This window comes from Penicillium cosmopolitanum (genome assembly GCF_028827165.1).
Source record: "Penicillium cosmopolitanum strain IBT 29677 chromosome Unknown utg000006l:49.0-5199605.0:1.0-5204138.0, whole genome shotgun sequence".
Classification (NCBI taxonomy): Eukaryota; Fungi; Ascomycota; class Eurotiomycetes; order Eurotiales; family Aspergillaceae; genus Penicillium; species Penicillium cosmopolitanum.
Window position 1 is genome coordinate 3670477 of NW_026622676.1, and position 24842 is coordinate 3695318.

Below are 24842 nucleotides of genomic sequence, written 5' to 3' on the forward strand. Positions count from 1 at the left end.
AGGAGAGGTGCAAGTGGATCGGGAGAGAAGGAATCAACGGGAGCTCCTGGCCACGTGAAGGTTGGTGGGAATTGGAGGAATGGGGAGGTTGCGAACGGTTGCGAGCGGTTGTGAGGTGTGCAGTGGTGGCTGGCGGTGATTTGTCGATCCGCGGGGTTCCATCAAATTGTTTGCCGTGGGTCGGGTTGTCCCTAGGGTAAGGTTGCCACCGGATAATGGGATAGTATATCAGGTACTCCGTACCCTGTATAGAGGTGCGTCAATTCATCTATACAGAGTACCGAGAGTACCTGGTCCACTGAGCGGTCTGCTCTTCGATCTTGTGACTAGCTGACCTAGCTTAGCTTTGGGGCGTTTTTCTGGAGTAACACCCCAGCCCTAGCGGTCTCCACATTGGATGCCCCGAGGCTTCTCGGCCTGGTGATCCCGGTAGCATCGTGACTTTCGCTCATTATGCTTCTGCAAGGGAGAGCATCTGGAAAGAAATGGGGAAACCAAGAAAGGGGGAGAAGAGGAGGAGAGGAGGAGAGGAGAAGAGGAAGGAAAGAAAAGATGCCCAGAGAAGCAAGTCAATTGTCGCCTGACCTTCCTGCCCAAGTGCCACTGCCACTGCATGTATATGCTCGGGGCACGATGATGCAATCTCTCCTGCATGCCATAAATAGCAATACACTTATAAAGTTACTTTACTTGTATGCTAGTGTACTACTTTAAAGCATAATTCATCAAGACTCATTCATACTTTCTATCACGGCTGAAATCATCATAATTCAAATGCTAGTGTTGAATCTGTACATCACCTCGAGCAACAAACGCCCCGAATCCAAGTCCCCGGAAAAAAAACGGAAAAAAAGAAAAAGAAAAAGGAAAAAAAGTGAAAGAGAAAATGAAAATGAAAATCAAAGAAAAGAAAAGAAAAAAAAGCAAAGCATCGCTAAACCGAATGATGTTCTCATGATCAAGTGCGGGGGCATCAAAAAAAGAAAAAGAAGATAGAGACAAGAAAGCTAAACTCCGCCGGTGAATCTTCACGCAAGAACAAAACAGCTATCAAAAAGCAATTCATGCGCTAGGGAAAAGGACTCTCGCGCTACTTCTGGTCTTGAACTAATGGCTTCAATGCCTCCACGCCAGCCTGTAGCACGGCTGGGTTCTTCGTCGCCTTGAGGCACGCCGTCAAGATATCGATACCACCAGCGGCCCGAACAGCGGCCTTGGCACGAGTACCAATGTCACCGGATGCCGCAAAGGTCAGGTTGCGCACACATACAATGCCGCGGTGAACAAGGGAATCATCATCTTCCTGGCACAGACCAAGCAGGAGATCGACACCGCGTTGTCGATCCAGGACAGCCGCCACGGCCGCGTCATATTCTGTGAGCATAGCGATAGCGCCCCCGGCGGCTCGTCGAGTCGGGATATCATCGGCATCGGTCAGAGCAAGGAGGATGTGGAGTCTCTGCGCTGCGCGCTTCGAGCCGTCGGCGAACTTCACGATTCCGGACTCGCAGGTCATCAGGTTGCAGACCAATTCGCACGCAGCCCGCTGCACACGAGAATTGCTGGATAAGAGGAGATCCTCCACCGCGGCCCATCCTTCCCGGACAGTAAGTTCGGCCGGGGATTCGTCATGTGGGTAAGATGCCAGGTTGGTCAGAGCGAGTAAGCTCTCGAAGACGGGGAGCAGATCACGAGGCTGATCCACCGAAAAGCTGGCAGACTCGGGTGAAGACAAAAGGGAAAGCAAAGGTCGTACGGCGGATGTGATTTGTGGAAAGCCGGACGAGGGAAGACGTGCGCAGGATCGATAGAGATAAGGATCCGGGCTAGTGCATGAGATGCATTTTGAGTTGCTTCGGTTGCAAGGGCGGGACTACCTTGTTTCGGGATTGCCAGGCTGAGCAACAACTTGACTGCGCCCTGTTGGGCGAGAGCACCCCGTGATTTTTGAACCCGCGCCAGGGCCAGAACAATTTTAGCCGTCAGGTCGTGAATTGAGGGCGTAGAAAGTCGGCCACAGTCCACTAGGAGAGACATGGCACCGGCATCGATAACAAAGCCACAGCGATTAAGCACGGCCTCATCTTGATCTAGAGGATCGGGGGTACTGGCCTTGGCTTTAGTTTTACCCGCCGAGGCATCCGCGTAGTCTTTCAACTGGCCCATTTTCTGCTGTTCATCGGAGAGGTTGGGAAGGAATTTTGTGAGATTGAAAATGACCATGAGACCACCGTAAAGCAGAGAAGAATCGATGGTGTGCTTCTTCAAAACTGCGACCAGGTCCCGCATGAATGTCGAATCATTAGCCAATTGCTCCTTGACAAAGGGCTTGACGGAGGAATAGGCCAATCCCTCAATGGCGTGCGAAATATTCTCGACCTTGGATTCAGACATCAGTCCCTTGAATCGTTCCACCAACTCAGAGACACTGTCTTCCTCCAGGATCTTACCGTTTTCCTCGGACTTAGTTGTCTCGGATGCCCGGATCTTCGCTAGCACCACGGCCGCCAATTCGGAGCCTTCGTCGCTACCGTTTGTCAGGGTGTGGGAGAGCCACTCCGAAAAGTTCTTGGAAATTGCCTCACGGGAAGGGCGGTTGATGCATGCTGCATTCAAGAGATCCAAAACGGAGATCTCCACCTTTCGGCGTTTCGCCTCTCGCGTCGCGAGGGGTTTCAGGGCATTCATCAATTCGTCGGACAGGAACACACTGGCGGCCGCGGCAGGTGCCACGGGAAAGACGGCAGCAACAGCCGAAAATGCAATGATGAGATCGTCGAGACGACCCTTGGCAATCATGGCCGCAATCAAGGCGGAGAATTTCTTTGCGCCCGCATCTTGGGAAACTTCCAGGTACTTTGCAGTAGCCAGGGTTGCCTGGCTGCGCAGTTCTAGTGGCAATCGATTGTCCAGTGAAGTCAAGATCACCTCGAATCCCTCGTCGTCGATGAGATTCTGCAGTCGCTCCGCGTCAACCGCGAGTAGTCTTGTAATTCCCTTCAAAGAACGACCGTCCAGATCGTGACCCGACTCCATTAGTTTCGCAAGAAACAGTTGGAACAGCTCATCCTCACAGTGGGACCGTGTACTCTCGGACGGCCATACGGTGGGATCAAGCACGACAGTATCCAGACAGACGGCGGCCCCGTCACCGCGATCGTAGATCTCATCGAAAAAAGTAGTCACGGAAATCTGAAGCTGAGTCGAGAAGTATTGTCGAACACTGACGCTCTGTCGCACGAGCCCGGAGATGATCTCATCCTGCATGTCAGTAAGGGCATGTGCCGGCTCTGCCAGCAACAGCTTCAGCGACTCCAGCGCCACATTCTCGGGTGGTTTCAGGCCGTCCGTGCGAAGATAAGCAGCGGCCTCCTTCCCGGCGGAGTCATCTTGACGGGTGGTGTAACGACGGCAGAGGTTTAGCAGCTGATGGTCATTTTCCTCTTCCTGTTGGATTTTGAGGAAAGCGGCTTTGACTTCGGAGTTTTCGGGGGCAATGGAAAGGGCTTCTCGGAGGTTTCGTGAAGCGGCCTAGAGAGGAACGGTTTTAGTATTAGTAAATTTTGGGGGAAAAAAGGGAGGAGCAGTGGTAGTAGTAGGTTTAGATCACACTGGTGATCATGCTGCGATAATACAGCTAAGAGAAGTAGTTCGTACCTCGCGGTGGCCAGCATCAACCAACTCAACAGCCTCCCGTGCCAGGTGTGCAGCGCGCTCTTCGCCAGTTGCTTGGACCATTGCAGGGTTGCTTGAGGAGCAACAGGCCGTGACGATCAATTTCCGACAACTAAATCTTGGGTTTCGTGGGTTGTTGACGTGAATGAGAAAAGGCGCGGGCACTTTTTTTTCAAATCCAAAAATTGGGGGGGGTTGAAGGAGGGGGGGCAAAGGCGGAAAGGCGGAGAGGCGGAGCGGAGGAAGATTGATTGGAAGAAGGGTCCGATGGGAAGGTAGTAGAATGTAGATGATGGGGGGGGATAGATGAATGAATGATTGGGAAGAAGAATTGGAAGACAAATTGGAAGAAAGGAGGCTCCCTGGTCGAAGATAATCTGGACAGATTGATCTACTCCGTTCTCCGTACTATGGAATAACAATCATTGGGCTATGTACTTGGCGTGCAGGCCTGCAGGCGTGCAACTGATACCGTTTTGGTAATTACCAGGCAAACATTACCTTTTATTAGCAGCCAATCCCCAAAATCCCCCGCAGCACCGCGGGAGGCGCCCAGTCGGTATCGTCTCAATACGATTGGTTTTCAATTTCCTGAGAGTCATTGGACTCTTTTTCATTTCAAATGGTTATCATTCTACAAAGGTCGGTGATAAGACCAACCACATCGGTCCGTTCTATCACGTTGCACGGAGAATTGCCAATTCCACATTCAAGGCGGAGAAAGTATATTCTCTCAGGCTGCTCCCATCAGTCTTACTACATACTTCCCCCCCCCCCCTTCCGTCTTAGACACGGTCCTCCATGTCCCCGTGGAGGAGCTCCTTTGGGATGAGTTCAACGCGGTACATTCAACCGAGCATCGGGTTTGCGAGGGGCCGAGCATGTGGGACCTGCCACTCCTCATTCGAGGGAACCGCCGCGTAGCGCTATCCTTAATTCCAGTCTCCGACTTACGGAGTACAAGCTGTCATAGCTCCCGCGGATCGTCAGCTTCCCCCCCGACGGGCTTTTCCGGTGGATCCCAGAGGACGACTGCCAGTGCAATTTGTTGACATGTAAGGAGCCGCGGCAGAACTCAACCTTTTGGATCAGCCTGAGTCATGAGGATCCGGTGCCCGTGTCTACCTGCCTGGTCGTACCAGTAGTACCTGGCAGTGTGCCAGTCATGGCGGTTGTATGGATGGTTGAATAGTGTTACACTCTAGTACCTTTCTGTACATCGTCGAAGTATATATTCGGCAATAGATGGCAGTCGTCGGAGTTAACTTCCGACCTGTTGGGAACGGATATCACATCCATCGATACACCCCTAGACATATGAGTAGCTATAGGACTCATAAACAACCCCTTGTTATTTAAAAGTACTAGTGCACTGGCACTAGCTATCGATCTATATAACAAATGGTTAAATAGATCCCGAGTATGAGGCATCCCATCCAATCACGTGTATCCACCACTCCTTATCACCCGTGACCGCTTATCACGGAGCTGCCTCTTTCTCCGCCGACACCGAAGCTTGGAGATGATCGAATTTGCTGGGAACTGATACTTGAAGATCTCATCCAAGGGTTGATCCCACAAGAGCAACTACCCTACAGAGCTTGGACTCGCAAACAAGTACCCCCACCTTCGGCCTGAGCCTCATCATGAACCCCCGCCCCCATCAACCAGTGCTAGCACCATGAATTCCGTTGATGCCTCCGAGCATTATGACCTTGGAACCACCGGTTCGTCCATCTTCCCCGGAGCCACAGAAGCAAACCGAGGACTTGAACTTGAATATTAACACTCTGGGGGAAAATTGAAAGACCTCGCCCCCTCTCTCCTCACAATCGTCTTCGACACCAACCCCCATGCCTGGGCGGCCCTAAACCAATCCCTCCCACTATCCAACGCCGTCGCGAACCTCCTCGTCTTCATCAACGCCCACCTCGCATGCAACTACGCAAACGAGGTCGCAGTCGTCGCCTCACACAGCCAAAAAGCGGCATGGCTATATCCCTCCCAACATGACACACCGTCCACCACCACAGCCGATCGTGACGGCGACGTCGCAATGAACGGCTCAACACCAGCCCAAACGAACAAATACCGCCCTTTCCGCATCGTCGAAGAACAAGTCACAAAAAACCTCAAAGACCTCATGGATTCGACCAGCAGTGACGACCTGCGAGGAAACACATCAACAATGCTCGCCGGCGCTCTCACCCTGGCCCTAAGCCACATCAACCGGCGCACAATCGCCTGGGCCGAAGAGCACGGCGGCGCCGACCTCGAAGACGCCGCCGCGGAAGGAGGAGGTGGTAGCGGCGGGCCCACGTCCGGAGCAGGCCGACACTCCGCCGCAAATGAAGACGAGCGGCTCCAAAGCCGTATTCTCATCGTTTCCGTCAGTGGATCCGGCGATTCCGCGCACCAGTATATCCCCGTCATGAATGGTATTTTCGCCTGTCAACGCCTCCAAATCCCCATTGACGTGTGCAAGATCAGCGGCGACGCGGTTTTCCTCCAACAAGCCTGCGACGCTACTAAGGGCGTGTATATGGCTCTGTCCGAACCCCGCGGTCTTTTGCAGTACTTGATGATGGCATTTTTGCCGGATCAGCGCTCGCGTCGTCATCTGGTCTTGCCTACGCGGGTTGATGTTGATTTCCGCGCTGCTTGCTTCTGTCATCGTCGGGTTGTGGATGTTGGGTACGTCTGTTCTATCTGTTTGAGTATCTTTTGCGAACCGCCTCCAAACAACGAGTGCTTGACTTGTGGGACTATTTTGGATATTGGGGATTACGGTGCTAAGCCTGCGCTTATTCCGCGGAAGAAGAAGAAAAAGAAGCGTGTCAACGGGACTTCGGCGGCTGGGACGCCTATGTCAACGCCTACGCCTGGTCCTTGATATGTCCTTTCTTTCTCTTTTTCCTTCCCTTTCCCTTTGCTCTTTTAATTAGATTCAACCCACAAAAAGCTACTCATTCTCGCTGGATTCGAGATTCGGGTCTTACCATGGAAATAAGAACGAGATCAATTATCTAATCATCTATGTGATGATAACCAAATAAAAAAAAGTAAAAATAGAAAAATTGGATAGGGAGAGCTTCTAGGGAATCTGGAAAAAACATGTACAATCGCTTGGCCATCCGACACCGCGGAATATTGACTTCAGCCGACTGTTGCTGCTTGTGCTTTGAAAACCAATATCAAACCAGAGACATGTGAGAGCATGGTGAACCAAAAAGACAAAAAGAGAGCCCAGTCGCTGTGCAAAAAGTAACCCGCGGAAAATTGATCGGGGGCTCGAAACTTGTCAAGACGAACCGTTGGAATAGATGGAAGAACCAACCACCAACAGGGTTCTTTTCTAAACTCGCTTTTAGAAGCAAGAAGCTATGCGTCTTTTAAGGGCTTTCGCTTGAGTGGCGCTTTTTCTTTCTCGCTTTTTTCTCCGTCGGCGATTTTGAGGTTCTCCTGTATATGTTAGATTTATAACCGGCCGATCGAGACAAAACACGGGATGAGCTTACGATGCTCGAATATACTGACGAGGTCGCATCATCATACCACCATTCGCAACTTTAGAGTCTCGTTTTGTCTTGCGCGACATTACAGCGCTAGGTAGTTTGTCGTTACTTGACATAGAAGCCACAGCCTACAATCAGATCAGTGTTAGCATGGGGATCCTTCATCATGAATGTAACAAAAACTTACGAAAGAGTCGGTGTTGTGAGCAAAGTACAGTGCGATTCCATCCTTTGTCTTTTTGACCGTCATAATACCAATCGAGCCTCTTATCGCATTGTTCTGCAGGGCAGGATGACCTAAAACACTGTTAGATTCCACCAAATTCGGCCAAAAGAAAGGGTAAAATACCGCTAAATTCGTTGACAATCATTGCTTCTAACGCCTCCTCTTCGGTAACTTGTTCGGACACACCATTGCCAATAACCTTTTGGCAGAAGTAGATCCGGTATGCGCTGACACTGGCTGCCAAAGTCGATGCAATATGCTCACCCGTGCCCGAAGTAACCGAGGCAACACACGTTTGATCTGGATCAGCAGGATCAACGGGAATGACATGAGTCCCGATTCCAATCAATGCCGCAGGACCGACCCTGCCACGATGCTTCATGCCGATGCCCCCCGATGAGGAACCTGCCGCAATATTTCCGTATCGATCAACCGCAATCGCCCCAACGGTGTCTGTAATCGAATCACCTCCAATGGCATCTCTCGAGAATTTGGATTCTTGGGTGGAACCGGGTTTCTGGTTGTTCCCGTTCTGTGGTTCTTCTTTCGTAGGGACAGCCTCCGAGGTGTGTTGGCGTGGCTTGCCGTTTCGTGGTCGAGGGCTTGCAGTAGAACTACTCGCAGCATCCATATCCATCTCAGAGGTCTCAACGGCTTCATGCATGGAGGAAAGCTCGGCGCGAACCTTGGCTTGGTCATCGACGTTCCCAAAAGTACGTGCGATGTGATTTTGTAAGGGATCAACACAGTGGCGTATCCAAGGGTTCTCGTCTCCTTTAGAATTGCTTTCCGGATGCGTAGCCTCCCAATCAGATATCTCTTGCCTCCAGGTTTGCCAGCGCTCTTGTGTTGAGGGGGTAATCAAGGCATCGTTTGTAACGAGCACGACGCCGTTATTCCAGGCAAAATCGGCGGCTCCTTCTCCCACGAGGAGATTGGGCGGGACCCGGGCCATTCCTGGGAGCTTATATGACTGGTCATAGATCTTTCGGGCAGCCATGATAGGATTCTTGACGTCTAAGTACAAGGTAGACATTAGCTTCGGTTGCTCATCCGAGAGTCACCAGGGTTCTTCTTACTGGGTACAGCTCCAACAGCACCACTGCGCCCAAAATGATCAACGATTGAAGCATCAGCCTCGACAAGTCCTTCGGCATTGAGATTGCTACCATAGCCACAATTCGTGATTGGAGCGTCCTCAAGGGAGGCGATGGCCATTTCGACGGCATCGACGGCAGTTGCGCCATTTCGCAAGAAGACCATGCCGGCTCTAACAGCACTGTAGCGTTGTAGGGTTAGCATTTGACTTGCTAAGAGTGATTGATAACTTACTGCTTGCAGGCGAGGAGATGTTTCCCCTGGTTTTCGAAAGAATGGAACCCAGCGCCAGCGTGGACGAATATCGCACACATATCTTCCATTCCCTGTGGCTGGTTTGGATCGGTCATATTGATTGATAAGCTCGCGATTCCAGTACTTGATCGTTGCCCCGTTTTCCAGGGTGCCGACCAAAGCTGTCAGTTGGTCACCAGCGGCAATTCAGTAGAGACTCATTGGCAGGTCTGATCTGACGTGTGAAGGCGATTATGTTCTCGGGTGGGTTTCCAGTGTGTCTTTGAGTGAAGGAACCGGTGTTTAACCCTGACCTGGACGCGCGAAGCGAGGTTTGAGCGAGCGATCAAAGAGAGCGAAGGGGACCGTATAAGAATAAGGTCTTCAGGATATGCAGTATACTGCTCATAAGGAATACTTGGTAAAGGATAGGCTGCCTAGACTAGGCGTGGGGTAAGTGTTGAATAGAGAGGAGAGAGGAGAGAGGAGAGAGAAGAGAGAAGAGAGAAGAGAGAAGAGAGAAGAAAGAAGATAGAAGAGAAAGAGGTGTGACCGTATGTTCTGAAGCATCGCATAGCATACTCGTAGCATCAGATCAATGACACTCCTTCTTTCCTCAGCATCGTCGCGGATCGCTCTTTCCTTTCAACAGCACTAGTAGTCTAGTACTGGTATTATACCAACCTTAGGTATTATTTCCTTCGTATCTATCTTTGGCAAAGGCTTCTCTAGGGGCCTTCCTGTACAGTAAGTGGAAGATCCTACCGGCAATTCTCCTTAAAATCAACTTTGATGGTTGAGATCGCCAGTTATCATTCCAATTGGATGATATATTAAAATGCACCTTATAATATGGTCAAATCAAAAAATGAAGAGTCCCCGTCCATTGTTCCAGGCACATGACGTGGGCATTCTTAGTCATCCACGTTCCTCCCCGCCTCTGCCTGAAGCTCCGCCACGGTTGACTTCATATCCCACCCCCCCCCTTCTACAGCGGACCTGCAATCTCCTTTGTGTTCGGATTGGTCTGCAGAATCCCTCTCCGCCATGGCCTCCCAAACACCAGCCGTTGTCATGGACAAGTATGTTCTTACCTCTCCCTCTCCCGAATTGATCTCGTGCTGACACGAACACTCCAGCGGTACTGGTTACTCCAAGCTCGGTAGGTACTAGATGCCTGGAATGGTGGCATTAAGATCGCAATTCCTTACTGGAGCATTGGACTGACTAGTTGTGTTTACTTTGAATATAGGATTCGCCGGTAACGATTCTCCCTCCTTCGTCTTTCCAACAGCCATTGCAACCAAGGCTGGTGCTGGTAGCGCTGGTAGCTCCGCCGCCCGGCCTTCTGTCGCAAACAAGCCTTCTTTCTTGTCCGGTGGTGGCGGCGCCAGCTCGCACCTTTCTATGAAGCGCGGCACTGAGGACCTGGATTTCTTCATTGGCGATGAGGCTCTGGCTGCTGGAAATGGCCCCGGTTATGGTGTCAACTACCCCATCCGACACGGCCAGATCGAGAACTGGGACCACATGGAACGATTCTGGTCGAATTCGATTTTCAAGTACCTCCGTGTCGAGCCCGAAGACCACTACTTCCTCCTCACCGAACCCGTAAGGAAGCCATACATCTTCACTCCCCCACCCCCCCGCAAGCATGCCACTTAGGAGCCTGGAAAGACTAATATTGGAGCCTGACGTTAGCCACTGAACCCCCCCGAGAACCGTGAAAACACCGCCGAGATCATGTTCGAATCGTTCAACTGCGCTGGTCTCTATATTGCCGTTCAAGCCGTGCTCGCCCTTGCCGCGTCCTGGACCTCATCCAAAGTGACTGACCGATCCCTCACCGGAACTGTCATTGACTCCGGTGACGGTGTCACCCACGTTATCCCCGTAGCTGAGGGCTACGTCATTGGATCTTCCATCAAGAGCATTCCCATCGCTGGCCGAGACATCACATACTTTGTGCAAAGTTTGCTGCGAGACCGCGGTGAGCCGGACAGCAGCTTGAAGACCGCCGAGAAGGTCAAGGAGGAGTACTGCTACGTGAGTCCCGATATCGTCAAGGAATTCGCCCGCTACGATCGCGAGCCCGATCGTCTCCTGAAGCACACTGTCAGCGCGCCCAACGGACGTAGTGTGCAAATCGACATTGGCTACGAGCGCTTCCTCGCCCCGGAGATTTTCTTCAACCCCGAAATCTACTCGTCCGACTTCCTCACCCCACTCCCCAACGTCGTTGACGGTGTCATTCAATCCTCGCCTATTGATGTCCGTCGCGGCCTTTATAAGAACATTGTTTTGTCCGGTGGTTCCACCTTGTATAAGGACTTTGGCCGTCGTCTACAGCGTGATATCCGTCATCTGGTAGACGACCGGATCCGCGCCTCTGAGGCCCGCAGCGGCGGCGCCCGAAGTGGTGGTCTGGATGTCGCGGTCGTCACGCACAAGCGCCAGCGGCACGGACCCTGGTTCGGCGGCAGCCTGCTGGGTCAGACGCCTGAGTTCCGAAGCTACTGCCACACCAAGGCCGAATATGATGAGATTGGTCCCAGTATCGTGCGGAGATTCGCGCTGCTTGGCGGACCGGGAAGCTCTTAAAAGCCAAATTTCCCTCTTATCATCGTCTTTTTTATCAGCCTGGTGTCGCTGGACGCTTTTTGTTCATAGTCTGTTATTTCATCTCTCTCTTTTTTACCACTTGTGACGCTGTTCCTTCTTGCCCCTTTCCCTTTTTTTATTATTCAAAGCGGGCGGCTCAGCGCTGTGGTCTTAGTATGCTACATCCAATCTGGTTCCCGAGTAGATAGAGGGAGATACTAAGTCCCCAGCCTTGTTTTTATTATCGTTCAGAAGCGTATTGAAAATGCGAAAATTCTCCTTCATCTCGTGGTATCTGCTGCCCTTCTTTTTTTGGTTCCCGTATTTGCCTGTAGAATATAACGCCAATGGAATGCAAAAATCCAATCCAATCCAAGCCAGAATAGTACATTATACAAGAAGATCAAGGTAGAAATTGAAGTTTGAAAAAAAAGGTCCGAACCCAACTAGCTTTACTCAGACTTCGCGGGGAAGGTAGCCCGGTTGAGAATAGCAACGCCCTCAACATGTCCAGTTTGAGGGAAGAAATCAAAGCCACGAATGCTTTCAATCTCATACCGAATGTTCCGCTTCTCATCACCCTGTACCATGACCGCAACATCGCGAGCCTGGGTGTGAACGTTGCAGCTGACATACACAACGCGACGAGGACCATAGTCCAGAAGCTGTTGGAGGAAGTCCTCGGAGCAACCCTTGCGAGGGGGGGTCAATGACAAGCAATGTCTGATCAGCCGGGTAGGGAACGTCCTTGAAAAGAACGGCTGCATCGGCTGCAGCGAAACCGGTATTAGGGAGATTATTGGCGCGGGCGTTGTCGCGAGCGCAGACGATAGAATCACCGGCGACATCAACACCTAGACTGGACTTGAAGAGAGGAGACAAAGTGATGGTAAAGAGACCCGAACCCGAGTACGCATCCAAGAGGTACTTGATGGGCTGGGCGGCCTGGTCATTACCGGGAGGGAAGGCCTTTGATCGAATGTACTCGGTAAATCCGGAGAGAATAGAGTTGTTATTCTGGAAGAAGCCGCCAGCCTTGTTGCTGAAAATATAGTCGTCGATATACTCCACAGAGGTGGCGTTGTTATCAGTAACACAGCGCTTCTCCACGGTGTAGTCCTCTTCTTCAATTTTGATTAAATCACCAGAATCGGAACCCTTGATCGGGGCCAGCCCGGGAATATATTTGACTTTTGATTTGGCGTCTGGGGTATCCTTGGCGATGCGAGTAGTATTTTCACGCATCAAGAGAGTGGCGCCCTTCCTGTAAGAAGCAATATTTTCGGCCACGCGCTTTCTCTCGCTCTTGAGACCGCGTCGAACAATGTCGGTTCCCAGCGGGCAGTCTTCGATATCCATATCCATTTTCCGGTTCTTGTACGTAAATCCAATAGCCGGGACCTCTCTCGGCAGTTGGTTTCCAGCCTCGTCTGTCTTCGGCTTGCTGGGTTGCGCGAAATGAGGCGTAAGCTTCGTGCGGTATCCGAATTGCAGAGGAGATGGGAATGTTTCCTCAATGGCAGGAACCAGGTGGGGAACCAAGCCCGAGAAATTGGCGTAGGCTTTCTCGACGATACGTCGCTTGTGCGCGAGCTGGTCCTCATAAGACATCATTTGCAATTGACAACCGGAGCATTGGCTGAAGTAACCGCATTTAATCAGGGAGTCGTCTCTTGTTGGGCCGGCCTCGATCACACTGAGGAAATCGGTCATACTATAATTGTATTCCCACTCATGGCGCACCACCTTTACGCGTGCCTTGTCGCCAGGGACCGTGAAGGGGACCACAAATACATGGTTCAGATCTTCATCGTAGGCAAGACCATCACCGGTCGAAGAAAGCATGGAGATTGTCACATCGATTTCGGTGAATTTTTCGGGGAGCGTAGGCGCAGGCTTCTCACCATTGGTCTCTTCGTCGGCGGACTTAGAGCGGAGAAGCTTGTTCACATCCGCCAGAAGAACTTCGTCATGACCACCGCTCTTGCTCTTCTCGACTCTGGCCTTCTTGCGCTTTCTATCGATCAATTTCCTTTGGTTATTCATCTTAGGCGGGTGGTGTGGTGGAGGAGATCGTTTCGGGGGATAATTGTAGGCGATAGTCGAGTTTTGCTGGATTCGAATAGCTGAACGTAGTGCCTGAGAACCGAGAGAAGGCAACCGCCAGAAAGACAAGCGAACAGCCAACATGTGCAATAGAGGAGCGCAAAAAAGAAAAGCGGCGATTTCCATAAAATTAACTTGGGCTTAGCAACGGATCTCCCGCGTCGTTGATTGGGCCGACACTCACCGCCCGCGAGCAAGAAATTCCTCCCGCTGGCTGCACTTCCGCCGGGTTGATTTGCCTGTTGCAATTGCAATTAGTCCTCCGCTATCTCTCCCTCTCGTTTTTTTGTGTTTTAGAGCTTGTGGCTGGCGTGCTGCTGGCCGACGAGCCTTTCACTCTTCTTTAATCATGAGTCTTGCCCGGCCCGCAAGATGTCTGTTTTGCAGCCTCTCCCGAACTGCGACTCCCGGCACGCGAGTCCCTCGTCGCCAATTCCACCCAACCCCAGCGCCATTGACGAATCGGAAACCCAAGTTCCCCAATGTCAAGAGTCCCGAGAACTCTACCCGGTCAGCATTGAAGGCCGATGACTTCAAGTCTTACACGGAGGAGGAGAAGGCCCACCTGGCAAAGGAGTACTCGGCCGCCCAAATGGAAGCCATCAAGGCCGGCGAGGCCTCTATCGACCCCAAGGATTTGTCCGAGCAGTCCATTCGCCGTACCGACCCCTATCGATTCAAGTATCTCGACGATTTTTCCGTGATTGAGCCGGGTATCGACCGCAATGTTCGCGCCCCCGAGTCGAACTCGGATTACAACTTTAAGCTGAAGTCCGAGGACCAATTCATCGAGGACTTTGGTCGTTTCTTCGCGGAATCAAATGAAGATATTAAGCCAGCCGACTTTGTGCGATTCGCCGAGTCCCTGCGATTGACGGAAGGCAAGGAGGAGAACGAGCTGAACCCGCACAGTGCTCTCGTGCCTGATCTCTTTGGCCCCGGCCAGACCATTGACGAGCCTCGTGTGGAGGAGCGCAAGTCCGCTGCGGAGAAGGGTGAGAAGGAGCGCTCGCTCGAGGCAGAGGAACTGACTGATGCCCTGAAGAGTCTCCTTCTGGCTACCGGCTACACTGAGCGTCAAGTGCGAGAACTCCGCACCAAGACTTTGGTTTCCCACAGTGTCGTTAACCAAACCCGTCTGGGTAAGGTCCGTCGTGCCTACCGCCTGTCTGTCGCTGGTAACGGAAATGGTTTGTTGGGTATTGGCGAGGGTAAGTCTGAGGAGGCAGCCGATGCCAAGATCCAGTCGCAATACCGTGCCATCCGCAACATGCAGCCTGTCCTCGTTACGAGAACCGTACCATCTTCGGCGATGTCACCGGAAAGGTGGGAGCTGTGGAGCTGCAGTTGATGCACCGTCCTCCTGGTATGTCAAATCACATCTCGTTATTCCCAATTATATACTAACATGCTCTTCCAGGCTTCGGTCTCCGCACCCAGCATCTGATTTACGAAATGTGCCGCGCTGCCGGTATCCACGACCTCGCTGCGAGAGTCAACCGATCCCGGAATAAGATGAACACAGTCAAGGCCGCCTACGAGGCTCTTATGAGCCAGCGCGACCCGGAGGAAGTTGCCCGGGCCCGCGGCAAGAAGATTGTCGATGTGCGCAAGGTGTACTACGCGGGCAAGGTCTAGGCTAGGCATTGCGTTCTGACGAGCGGTCAGGTCGTGCATTGTTTCTCGGCGTGTATATAATGTTCTTCTATTTCTCTTCTCCTTGTCTTTTGCATGTATTTGTAACTTGTTAGGTCATATGTTCAAAAGGAATTCAAATTCGTCAATGGAAAATCGCCTGACTCTTCGTTGAATTCATTAACATGTCCAATTGGACTCGATATTGACAAGTTATCTAGCCTTTTTTTCTTCTTTCTTCCTTCAAGTTCGCACTTTGTGTTTCTCGTAACAACACCCACAATATCCAAGTAACGCGCCGATTCCACAAATGATAGTAGTCCAGGGTATACGCAATCAAAATCCAGCCTATGATATCCAGGCGGCATATTTTCACAAAAATCAAACATCCCCATCTAGCTCTTCGGGACTGAGCAGAGTACAGTACAGAGGCATCACTGGTAGGTAACATCTCCATCGCCTTCATAACCTCCATGCTGATAGGTCTGGTCCTGGAAGTGCTGATCCTGTCCGTCCTGCTGTTGCTGTTGCTCCTCACTCTCATTCCAGATCTGTTGTTGCAGGACAATACTGTAGACGCTAGCCTTGAGCAAAGTGCACACTGTCGCCGTCTTGCGTTCAAGAAGCCGCATTCCGTCAAGAGTCATGGTAGCCGGGTTGCCGGCGAGATCGGCAACTTTCTCGGAGAGCTAGACGACGTGGAATGGGAATGTTAGTTCACGTTCAATCAGGGTTTAGCATCTAGCCAGACCAGGGAGCTATCTAGCTCCGCGAGGTTGGGTTGGCTGAGGATTGATTTGCACTGTGGGCTGGGACTGGGACTCGACGCGTCGATCCCTGGATGTTCGGCGTACCTGATTCACATTCCGCAGGAGGCGGGAGTATTCATCCAGAACTTCTTGTTCTAGCTCCGAGACGAGGCCATGGTTATTGCCCAGCAGCGGGTTGTTTGAGCGGTTGCGGCCGTGGGAAGCTTCTGCGTCGGAGCTTGTTGACTGCTCTGGTGGGATGGGAGGGGTTGTGGTCGCCGGGTCGGGGGAGATATAGGAGAAGTCTTGACCATCGGAATCTTCCGATTGGGCGAATGCGGACATTATGTGGAAGGGTTGAGTTTGTCGTTCGTCGTCAATGCGATGGAGGGGAAGTGGAGGGCGGAGTGCGCGGGGAGTTTGTTGATGATCGGGATCCGCTAGGTCATCGGGCCGCGATTTGGTTTTGGTTGTGTACCTAGTACGTAGTATCATGATCAAAAATATTCATGATATCTACTACGCAACTACTAGTACTAACCAGGGAAACTGTATCTACAAATGAGGAAGACTAGGTAAATATAGAACTCTCAACCATATTACTCTGTTATATTTTTAGTTGACATTAACCCTCGAGATAAAACAAGGTGTCAACACATCCAGAACAAACCAATTTGAGAACACGCAGAAATTGAACCGAGCTTTGTTGATAGAGAGTACCGCGCCAGAAATCGACAAGGCAGTGAGGCAATCGCAGAGAAGGCAACAAGAAGATCAACGAAACTGGACGAGTGTCACGAGTACCAGGAAGAGAAAAATAAAAAGACCAGTAAAACGCCGACCGCTGCTAAGAGGGGAAAAAAGATGTATAACGCAGCTTCCAGCAGACGAGGGAAAAAAAACACGAACGAACAACATGGAATCGTGAACAGAAGGAGCGGGAAGAATGAGGTCGCAGAAGGATATCCGAAAGTTGACCAAGGTCTTGGGTAATCAAGGGAATGCAAAAAAGACGCAGATGCGAGATGACCAAAACAAAGGGCAAGGAGTAGCAGGAAGCGTACGTAAATCGATTCCATAAAACATCCGCGGAAAGTTGCAATGGAATGTAACAGTTTAAATGCAGTCGTCAATGCATCATAGTCGTCAGCAAGCCGATGCCCAGGCGGCCGCCCTCCCTTTATAGTATCGGGAGACGAAAAGAAAAGAAAAATACAAAGTGGGCGTCAAATGCGAAAAATATGGTGCTTGTGCTTAGTGATCTCCCTCGTGGTGAAGCGTAACGCTGTTGAACTCCTCAAAAGGATCATTCAATTCGCCATTGGGGGTTGCAAGGCCAGAGTCCATAGGGACACCCTCCATTTTGGCAGTGTTAGTGCCGCCAATATCAACACTGGCGCTCTCCTTGACATTGCGGAAGTTCACCGTGTCCGTACCGGCACGGCCCTGGTGCGGGATCATGGGTGGCTTCATATGGCGAATAAGAGCCCACTGGGTCGACCGGAAGAAGGGATGTGTCTTGACATCAGATGCACCGGCACGAGCTCCAAGGCGCTTGGTCTCGTCCTTGATCAGCAGCTTGCGGATCAAAGACTTGCAAAGCGTGGAGGTCTGTTGCGCACCCGAGCCCTCAGGGAAGCCCACCTCGTCCCGCAAGATGCTGGCGAAGGTTGCGTTTCGGTTCTTGCCCTTGAAGGGAGTGGTGCCGTACAACATCTCATAGACAAGGATACCCAGAGTCCACCAATCAACTGCGCTAGTGTGACCGCAGCCCTTGATGACCTCGGGTGCGATATACTCCTCGGTTCCAACAAAAGAATTCGTTCGGAAATCAGCAATGCAAGACTTGGTATCAATGGTTGGCAGGGAAGCGGAGGAGTTGCCACCACTTCGGCCAGGAATCATAGTAGGGGCACCTCCGGGCCCTGACTGTTTAGACAGATCGAAATCCGAAAGCATGATGTGACCGGATTGATGGAGGAGGATATCTAGTGGAGCAAATGTTAGTATGTCAAGCCTCAAGATTTAGAACTACTAATTCCACCAAGACCACGTACTTTCTGGCTTGAGATCTCTGTAGATGAAACCCATGAGGTGGAGGTACTCCAAAGCAGCAATAACTTCGGCCGCATAGAATCTGGCAGCATCTTCAGAAATGCATTTCCCAGGGCGAGTTTGAAGGGCTGGATTGACGCCATGGTTAGAATAAAGAGATTCCAAGAATAGCGGAGGATAGAAAACATACTTCGGAAGAACTCGCCACCACTGCAGTACTCCATGCAGAGATACAAGTAGTCCTCAGACTGGAAGGAGTGATATAGGGTGACAATAAATGGATGATTACTTGTCGCCAGAATTTCTTGCTCGGCAAGAGCGCGCTTGATCTTGTTGCGCTTGATCATCTCCTTCTTGCTTAGTACTAGAGAAGGGTCAGTATTCATGCCGTAGTGGTATAGCAAAATTAGGAATCAAACTCACCCTTCATGGCATAGAGGCGGCTTGTCTTCTTCTCGCGAACCAGATAAACTTTGCCAACGTCGCCCTTTCCAATCAATTTGATCTTATCAAAACTTGCGGGGCCAACCTCGACATTGCGGATCTTGATAGAGTTCGAGCTGTAGGTGCGACGGAAGGGAGCATCTTCGGTACCAGAGCCAGTGATCTTGCTGTCAATGCCTATCGGAGGCACAGCCAGGACTCCTCCCTTGCCATCAGACAGACCAACCTTGCCGTCACCACCAGGGATTTCCACAAGAGGCTCCTTGCCCATCTCGGCTGTCTGGGGACGTCCATCACCTTGGCTATTAAAAAGACCTTGGGCGTTGGGGGCAGATGCGACACGACGGAGTTTGCGTGCTAGTTCCTCCTTGTTGGCAGTTGTTGCCTGTTCCACTGCGGAGACCCCGGTGACCTGCAACTCGGGGGTATCGGGAGGCGAAGAGGGAGGAGAGCCGTCATTCCTATGCCGTAATGCGGGCTGGCCTTGATGGGCAAAGTAGGGATTCGCGGTAGCCGTGGGCGAGACACCATCATCTAGAGGGTTGCCCTCACTGGCGACGGTAGCGGAACGGTTACGACCGATATTAGGGAGGAATCGCGATTGTCTGAATGTGGATTTGTCATTCTTCGGTGACTCCTTCTCGCGTTCACGGTCGGTGCTGGCGGGACTGCCGCCATGGGAGGAATGACTGCTTGAGCTATTGATCCGGAAAAAGTTCTTGATCTTGGTGGGCAAGTGGCCTGATTCGTTGGAGTGTTTTCGGGTCGGCAGGGAGAGGCCGGTGAAATTGCCGCGCTTTTCGTTCGTCATTGTTGACGGGTTGGATGCGAAAAGCTGTGTCATTGCGGGTGTCAGAGGGAAGTAGCCAGGGCCGGAAATCGATAGGCAGTCCCCCAGAGATCAAAGATTGGTCTCAAAGGAAAGTTGCGCGAAAGGAAGGGAAAAGGCGGGGAGGGATGGTGCGAGAGCCGGGATGAGGATACAACCGCGGGGGGACGAAGGTTAACAGGCCAAGTCGTTGAAAACGAGGGCCACCCTAAAGAACGGAAATATAAGGACCACGGACAGCAGTTCTCATGAATGAGACTGCATGGTAGGAATCCAACAGAAAAAAGAAAGGCAGTGTAGGAGTAGAAGTAGGGTAGATTGGAGAAGGCGAAAGAGGGAAGGGGAGTTGGAAGTTGGAGTGGAGACGCGGAGTTCCCGATTAGTCAGGGGGCCCCGATCGCAATGCAGGGTTGACACTGGGAGATTCTTCTACTGTTTCTTCTTATTGGAGCGGCAAACATGATCACTAAAAAAAAGAGGAACAGGAAATAAGAATTAAGAGTGGCTTTTTTTTTCGGGGGGCAAATAACGAGGGACTGGGTTAGGATTCTACAACAAGCGCCGAACCAGTATCCTCTAAGGGAAACCGCAAAACACTACACTGTGGTACAAACGAAGGATGAAGCAAAACTCCGGTGGCGACTCTGACTTCAGCTACCAATCAATTCTTGGAAGCCTTGGAAAACCTCCCCACCACGTGATGAAAGGCGAATGCGTGGTCCAGACCATGGGATTCACCGAAGAGTGGGGGATTCATTGGTTCTCCATCCTCCTCCACATCCCCAGATATCAGGTACACATATGGAGTATAGGCTGCCCTCTCCTTTATGGGAAGAGCTTCTTGAGAGCCAAAGCCATCCAACCAGACTCATATTGGAATCGTCCGGGGAGTCCGACGGCGGTAGTCGCAAATGTTTCGACCGTGGGGCGCCCAATAGGCAATCCATATTGACCAATCCCCTGCATCGCACGAAACTCGGCGCGGATGGCCTTAGTTTGTTCGTTTTGGTGAGCTGCACGGATGGCTTGACGGGGCGAGTCTTGTGTTAGATCAATATCGGCATCGTAGTCGTCATCTTGCGTGGGTGGATTACTAAAGTTTGAACTGGTATTAGCCATTTTAAATTCCTCGCTCAGTACTCCGTATGATGATGTTGTATCTCACCTTTGATTTGATCCGTAATCACTGGAGAGATCAAAACCTCCTGGCTGGCTGGCCAAAGCAGCAGGCCCATCTTCCGAATATCCGTATCGTCTGCCGATGATCGGCTTCATATCACTCACACAATCTTCAGGTTGCGAGCCCTCGTCATACTCGTGGTCGATACTGGAGACTGAATCTGATCCTGATCCGGAGCCCATACTTGTCCGCCAATTCCAGGGGAAGTATCGTGAACGCGGGCGTCGTTCGGCTGCAAGGGGGCTGGTACTACTGAATCGACGGGGAAAATTGCGCGGAAGGGTGTGACTATCACGACGTCGCAGGTTTCGTGGGAGATAACGAGGTATACGAATGTCCGCAACGCCATCGGTTTGCCCAGAAGGCCGGCACTCATGAAGAGCGTCTGTCACCCCGGCACCATACTGTGAAACCTCAGAGCAGGCCGGCTCGGAGAGGGAGGCAGTGTCATCTTCACCGGCTGGATCCTGGAGAATAACGGACGAATTACTCGCACTGTGGGCAGGACCGTTGCTGTCACTGCTAGACTCGCTGTTTTGCTCATCTCCACTGTACAAAACCTCCGAGCTTGCATCGCTTCTATCGGTATCTCCATCGCCGTACAGATCAGATCCCATATCATCAAAGCGACCAGCTCGTTGAGGCCTAGGATGCTCTATAGCCTCACTATGCTCAGGTAACTGGGGATCGAAAGCAAACTCAAAATCGGGGGAACTGGGAGGATTCTTTTTCATCGGTTCGCAGTCTTGATTGATGATGCCTTCCTGTAGTGTATTATCGACCTGGAATTCCTCGGTCTGGGGCATGGATTGATAGGGTGTATCTGGAACCGAAGATATCACCAGTGGTTCGAGTGAGAGATCCCCTGGGCACAAGGTCTGGATTATGGAACCCGTAATGCTCTGGATTCCGTTGAATTGATCGAGCGCCTCACCTAGGCGTAATTTGATCTCCTCCAGTCTGTCAAAGACCTCTGCTCTGACCCGCTTCCATTTGATTCGCAGCCCAACGTGTGATGGACTGCTTGCCGGACACATTGCAATCTCGGCATCCACCGACTGAAGGTGCCTACTCGCAGCACCCAAGGCCACTTCCAACTGCTTATGAAGGTATATCAGATATTCAACTTGAAGAGAGTCCATCGGTCTTCCCACCAGGTCGAGTATGAGGCGAAGATCGGCCTTGAAGTCAATGAAATTTGCATCCTCGACTCCATTAACGATATTTTGTACATGTTCCAGCTTCGACCTGAAGATGCCGGCGGGGTGGTAATCGATATCAGAATTCATATTTAAAGGTGGAAAGTAGTTCTTGTCCAGTTGTTGGGATGCGTTGGTCCCTTGGTAGACACTCATTGACTGCTGAGGAAAGACGGAGGGCAGAAATGATTGAACAGGCATTGGGATAATGACCGAGGCCTGAGCTGTGGTGATTGGGATTTGGTGGAAGACGCTGTCATTTTGTCCTGGATCAAGTACGAATGAGGCTGGACTGTGTACCACGGCGGCACTGCCTTGGGGATAATTGCTGTTGATTATCTTCGTGGGCGAACTTTGGTAATCCGTGTTATGTTTGGCTTGAGGCGGCTTCCATTCTTCAAAATTCTTCTCCCCTTGGATTGAATCGTCTCCGATAATCATGGGAACGATACGGCCTCCAGCAGTCACACGCTGATGTTTTGGAGAAGAATGTTCTTTGAGAAAGCGAGCAAACCCTGCATCAGTTGTCGTCAACGGCTTCGGCGATAACCTTTTTTTGTTGGTTGTCGATCGATTATGCGGCTTAGGAGTATGCAGCTTTGGCGTATGCGACTTAGGTGTATGTCCCAATGATTGAGCAAGATGTGGTCCTGCAGAGGTCTTCGAGGTGCGCTTTTTGCGAGGAATCACTCGGGTTTCTGGCCTTCGAGGATGCCCGGGACGTAGTAGTTTACCTGCGAGAATAGTCAGACATTGTGTGGAGGATGCCTGTGCCCAGGCTTGCAGAATGTTGCCAACTCGATGATGGGGAGGAGGTACTGACAATCTTTGACGTGACCGGTCCAGTTACAGGCAACTTCTGTCTCCTGGTATAGCGCCATGAGTGTGGGGATACTGTACTTCATCTTGATCGGGGTGATGATGAGACATACATGAAGATGGGCTGAAGGGGGGAGACTCGTAGGAGTTAGTTGGTCGAAGTTGAGGCCCTCAAGGGAAGGCACGAGGTGAAGCACAAAAGATCAAGTACTACTAGTACTACTAGTACAAGCACAAGCATCACACATAAAGAAAGGAAGAAAGAAAGCAAGAAAGAGCGAGGGAAGGAGAGAAAGTTCACATTAACATCCACATTAACATTCACATTCACATTAACATTCTAACTACTACTACTACTACTCTAACTCAACTTTTGGTATCCAAGAACAAACACATCAATCAACCACTGCCTGCCATAACGGCTACTTCTACACGCTTTCCCGCACTTTAACCGGCTGCATCCCACTGTGAATCCTCCATTCCTCTTCATTCTCCTCATCAAATGGCGAGACATGGGGTGCGCCGTCATGAGTTGGAGATGCGATATCCTCAATCTCCTTTCTCCGCTGACCCATTTCCCAGCTTCCGAGTCGCTCGTGTCCCTGAACCACAATGCCAGCAGCGGATGGATCATCATCAGTCCCGACATTTGGCTTGGAGGTACTGCCCCAGATTGGCTTCCGGAAATTGAGATCTGCATCACTGGCGTTCTTGTCGTTGCCTTTAAACCCCCCGATGCCAGGCTTGTTGCCTCCACGTTTGCGAATGCCACAGAAGAAAAGATCATCCCAAAGAGAAGACCAACACCCAGAGTCACGAAAGCTCCAATAACCCCGGCCACCGCAGGAGACATCTGTTTCTTTTGCTTTGAGGAACTGCTGTCTCCCATCAACCCAGTACAGAAAATGGAATCCGCATTGCACTGAGTACACCATTCCTTTGTTGACTGCATCGCGAAGGTCTCGATTTCGGATTGGAACTCGCTATATGGAACATATTCCTGGCTTGGCCCGTTTCCGAAAAGCGGATATGAAGCGAACTCGGAGGAATCGGTGCCATTGTGGAGGTAAAATCTCACAAATAGATTATCAGAGCCCGGATAGCTGGGGTAAATCTCGTCTGCTTCGAAACTATAAAGTTCAAAGACAAGGGATCCACCACGGACAAGGCGAGAATAGAAGTTTGGCTGTTGCTCCTTTGCCAGCCCCAGGAGAGAGGCTAGAGCCACGGCAGGCTCATCGCTACCAAACAGCAACGTCACTTTCTGCTGCAATCCAGATGTTCCAACGTTTATCGAGAAAGCGTTGAGAATACTCGCGGCCAAGCCTTGTCCGGCAACAGGATTCATGAGGCCGATTGCAGATTGCTGATCATCTTGCTTATTCGTAGCATATGTATATTGATCTGCAAGCCACCGGGAGCGTCGCAGATCGTAATCGCCCAGAACCTCGAGAGCTTGGGTATTGTGGAGAATCTCATAGTCCAAGAAGTCGGCAATGTCAACGGCATTACTGTAGGTTGCTTGTGACTCATCCATCTCTCCCATCAATACTTCCTTCCAGAGTTTCGTATAGAAAGCGGCACTCTCCTGCGTAATGTCCTGGGCCTCACTGCTGTCCTGATATTCGCTCACGGCGGCTTGATGCATGGGGCACTGCGCCTGACCCGCGACCATGATAGACTGTGGGTCGGAGCTCCCGAGACTAACGATTTTGGGATATTGGTATCCGCCGAGGGGATAGCTATAGAAAGTGCCATTCGGTGTTGAGTCGGAGGCTTGGACATCGGATTGATTCAATGGTGGATAGAGGCCTTGCATGAAAGCCTGTGCAGAGGCGATGACATATTGATCAGTTGTTGTGAGGATGCTGACATCTTGTGAGTCGAGGTAAAAAGGAGCAAGGCCTTGAACCGTGGATCCTGCGTAGTACGCACTTCCTCCTGTCCTGACATATCTATCACGGAAGGCCGACCCTGCCGCCTCAAGCTGGCTGGCTCCATAGTCAGATAGCGCCCTGGTCCTCACTTGCGACATTATATTGGGGAGAGTGTCTCCATAAGTAGTGTATGCAAAGATACCCCAAACGGTCTCTGTGTAGTCCTGGGCCGTAGCTATGGCGGCCAACTGGACTGATACCGCAATCACGAGGGAACAATGGGCTGAGAACATGTCGGCGGTTGAAGCGGGCAGTAGCCTCGAGCTAATGGGAGGTAGACAAAGGCGATTTATCGTAGTACTAGTGTCCTCGGCGGCATTTATCACGAACAAGTGTTGGAAAAAGGACGCGGGACCTGTTTCCAAATAAGAAGGGCAGTTCTACGAGCCCAGGTAGCATGGGCCGGCTAGACCCCTGGTGCATACTGAATGGATTCGAGGATTACAGGAATCAGTGCCACCAGAGAGCCGCTTTCGGAAACTAACCTTGCTGGGCGTTATTGAGAAACCATGGGCTTGAAGGTCGCTGGGGCATATAAGC

The 24842-nt window shown here is 51.3% G+C and overlaps 10 protein-coding genes across 10 annotated transcripts; 3 read left to right on the top strand and 7 right to left on the bottom strand.

Annotated features, from left to right (window-relative positions):
* Window positions 1-1090: 1090 nt before the first annotated feature.
* On the bottom strand, window positions 1091-3738 carry N7509_005892 (UNC45-central domain-containing protein; the record flags this gene model as incomplete). Its single annotated transcript, XM_056630529.1, has 3 exons — window positions 1091-1712; window positions 1757-3531; window positions 3658-3738. The coding sequence occupies 3 exons, from the start codon at window positions 3736-3738 to the stop codon at window positions 1091-1093; spliced, it is 2478 nt and encodes an 825-aa protein (XP_056489831.1).
* A 1618-nt stretch (window positions 3739-5356) lies between these two features.
* Window positions 5357-6568, top strand: N7509_005893 (TFIIH/NER complex subunit TFB4; the record flags this gene model as incomplete). Its single annotated transcript, XM_056630530.1, has 2 exons — window positions 5357-5402; window positions 5484-6568. The coding sequence occupies 2 exons, from the start codon at window positions 5357-5359 to the stop codon at window positions 6566-6568; spliced, it is 1131 nt and encodes a 376-aa protein (XP_056489832.1).
* Window positions 6569-7067: 499 nt separating this feature from the next.
* N7509_005894 (threonine aspartase 1) lies at window positions 7068-8864 on the bottom strand (the record flags this gene model as incomplete). The annotated part of the gene is made up of 6 exons (XM_056630531.1): window positions 7068-7137; window positions 7194-7318; window positions 7378-7487; window positions 7540-8433; window positions 8496-8695; window positions 8749-8864. 6 exons carry the CDS (start codon window positions 8862-8864, stop codon window positions 7068-7070), a joined length of 1515 nt encoding a protein of 504 aa, XP_056489833.1.
* Window positions 8865-9795: 931 nt separating this feature from the next.
* N7509_005895 (actin-related protein 3) lies at window positions 9796-11349 on the top strand (the record flags this gene model as incomplete). The annotated part of the gene is made up of 4 exons (XM_056630532.1): window positions 9796-9830; window positions 9888-9910; window positions 10001-10359; window positions 10450-11349. 4 exons carry the CDS (start codon window positions 9796-9798, stop codon window positions 11347-11349), a joined length of 1317 nt encoding a protein of 438 aa, XP_056489834.1.
* A 452-nt stretch (window positions 11350-11801) lies between these two features.
* On the bottom strand, window positions 11802-13539 carry N7509_005896 (tRNA (uracil(54)-C(5))-methyltransferase; the record flags this gene model as incomplete). Its single annotated transcript, XM_056630533.1, has 2 exons — window positions 11802-12041; window positions 12094-13539. The coding sequence occupies 2 exons, from the start codon at window positions 13537-13539 to the stop codon at window positions 11802-11804; spliced, it is 1686 nt and encodes a 561-aa protein (XP_056489835.1).
* A 265-nt stretch (window positions 13540-13804) lies between these two features.
* On the top strand, window positions 13805-15093 carry N7509_005897 (mitochondrial 37S ribosomal protein uS5m; the record flags this gene model as incomplete). Its single annotated transcript, XM_056630534.1, has 3 exons — window positions 13805-14666; window positions 14732-14821; window positions 14876-15093. 3 exons carry the CDS (start codon window positions 13805-13807, stop codon window positions 15091-15093), a joined length of 1170 nt encoding a protein of 389 aa, XP_056489836.1.
* A 431-nt stretch (window positions 15094-15524) lies between these two features.
* Window positions 15525-16184, bottom strand: N7509_005898 (DASH complex subunit DAD3 family protein; the record flags this gene model as incomplete). The annotated part of the gene is made up of 2 exons (XM_056630535.1): window positions 15525-15779; window positions 15945-16184. The coding sequence occupies 2 exons, from the start codon at window positions 16182-16184 to the stop codon at window positions 15525-15527; spliced, it is 495 nt and encodes a 164-aa protein (XP_056489837.1).
* A 909-nt stretch (window positions 16185-17093) lies between these two features.
* On the bottom strand, window positions 17094-19182 carry N7509_005899 (putative serine/threonine protein kinase (Nrc-2); the record flags this gene model as incomplete). Its single annotated transcript, XM_056630536.1, has 4 exons — window positions 17094-17827; window positions 17897-18022; window positions 18085-18258; window positions 18318-19182. The coding sequence occupies 4 exons, from the start codon at window positions 19180-19182 to the stop codon at window positions 17094-17096; spliced, it is 1899 nt and encodes a 632-aa protein (XP_056489838.1).
* Window positions 19183-19992: 810 nt separating this feature from the next.
* On the bottom strand, window positions 19993-22451 carry N7509_005900 (uncharacterized protein; the record flags this gene model as incomplete). Its single annotated transcript, XM_056630537.1, has 3 exons — window positions 19993-20260; window positions 20333-22343; window positions 22370-22451. The coding sequence occupies 3 exons, from the start codon at window positions 22449-22451 to the stop codon at window positions 19993-19995; spliced, it is 2361 nt and encodes a 786-aa protein (XP_056489839.1).
* Window positions 22452-22793: 342 nt separating this feature from the next.
* N7509_005901 (uncharacterized protein) lies at window positions 22794-24535 on the bottom strand (the record flags this gene model as incomplete). Its single annotated transcript, XM_056630538.1, has 2 exons — window positions 22794-23108; window positions 23171-24535. 2 exons carry the CDS (start codon window positions 24533-24535, stop codon window positions 22794-22796), a joined length of 1680 nt encoding a protein of 559 aa, XP_056489840.1.
* Window positions 24536-24842: the final 307 nt, after the last annotated feature.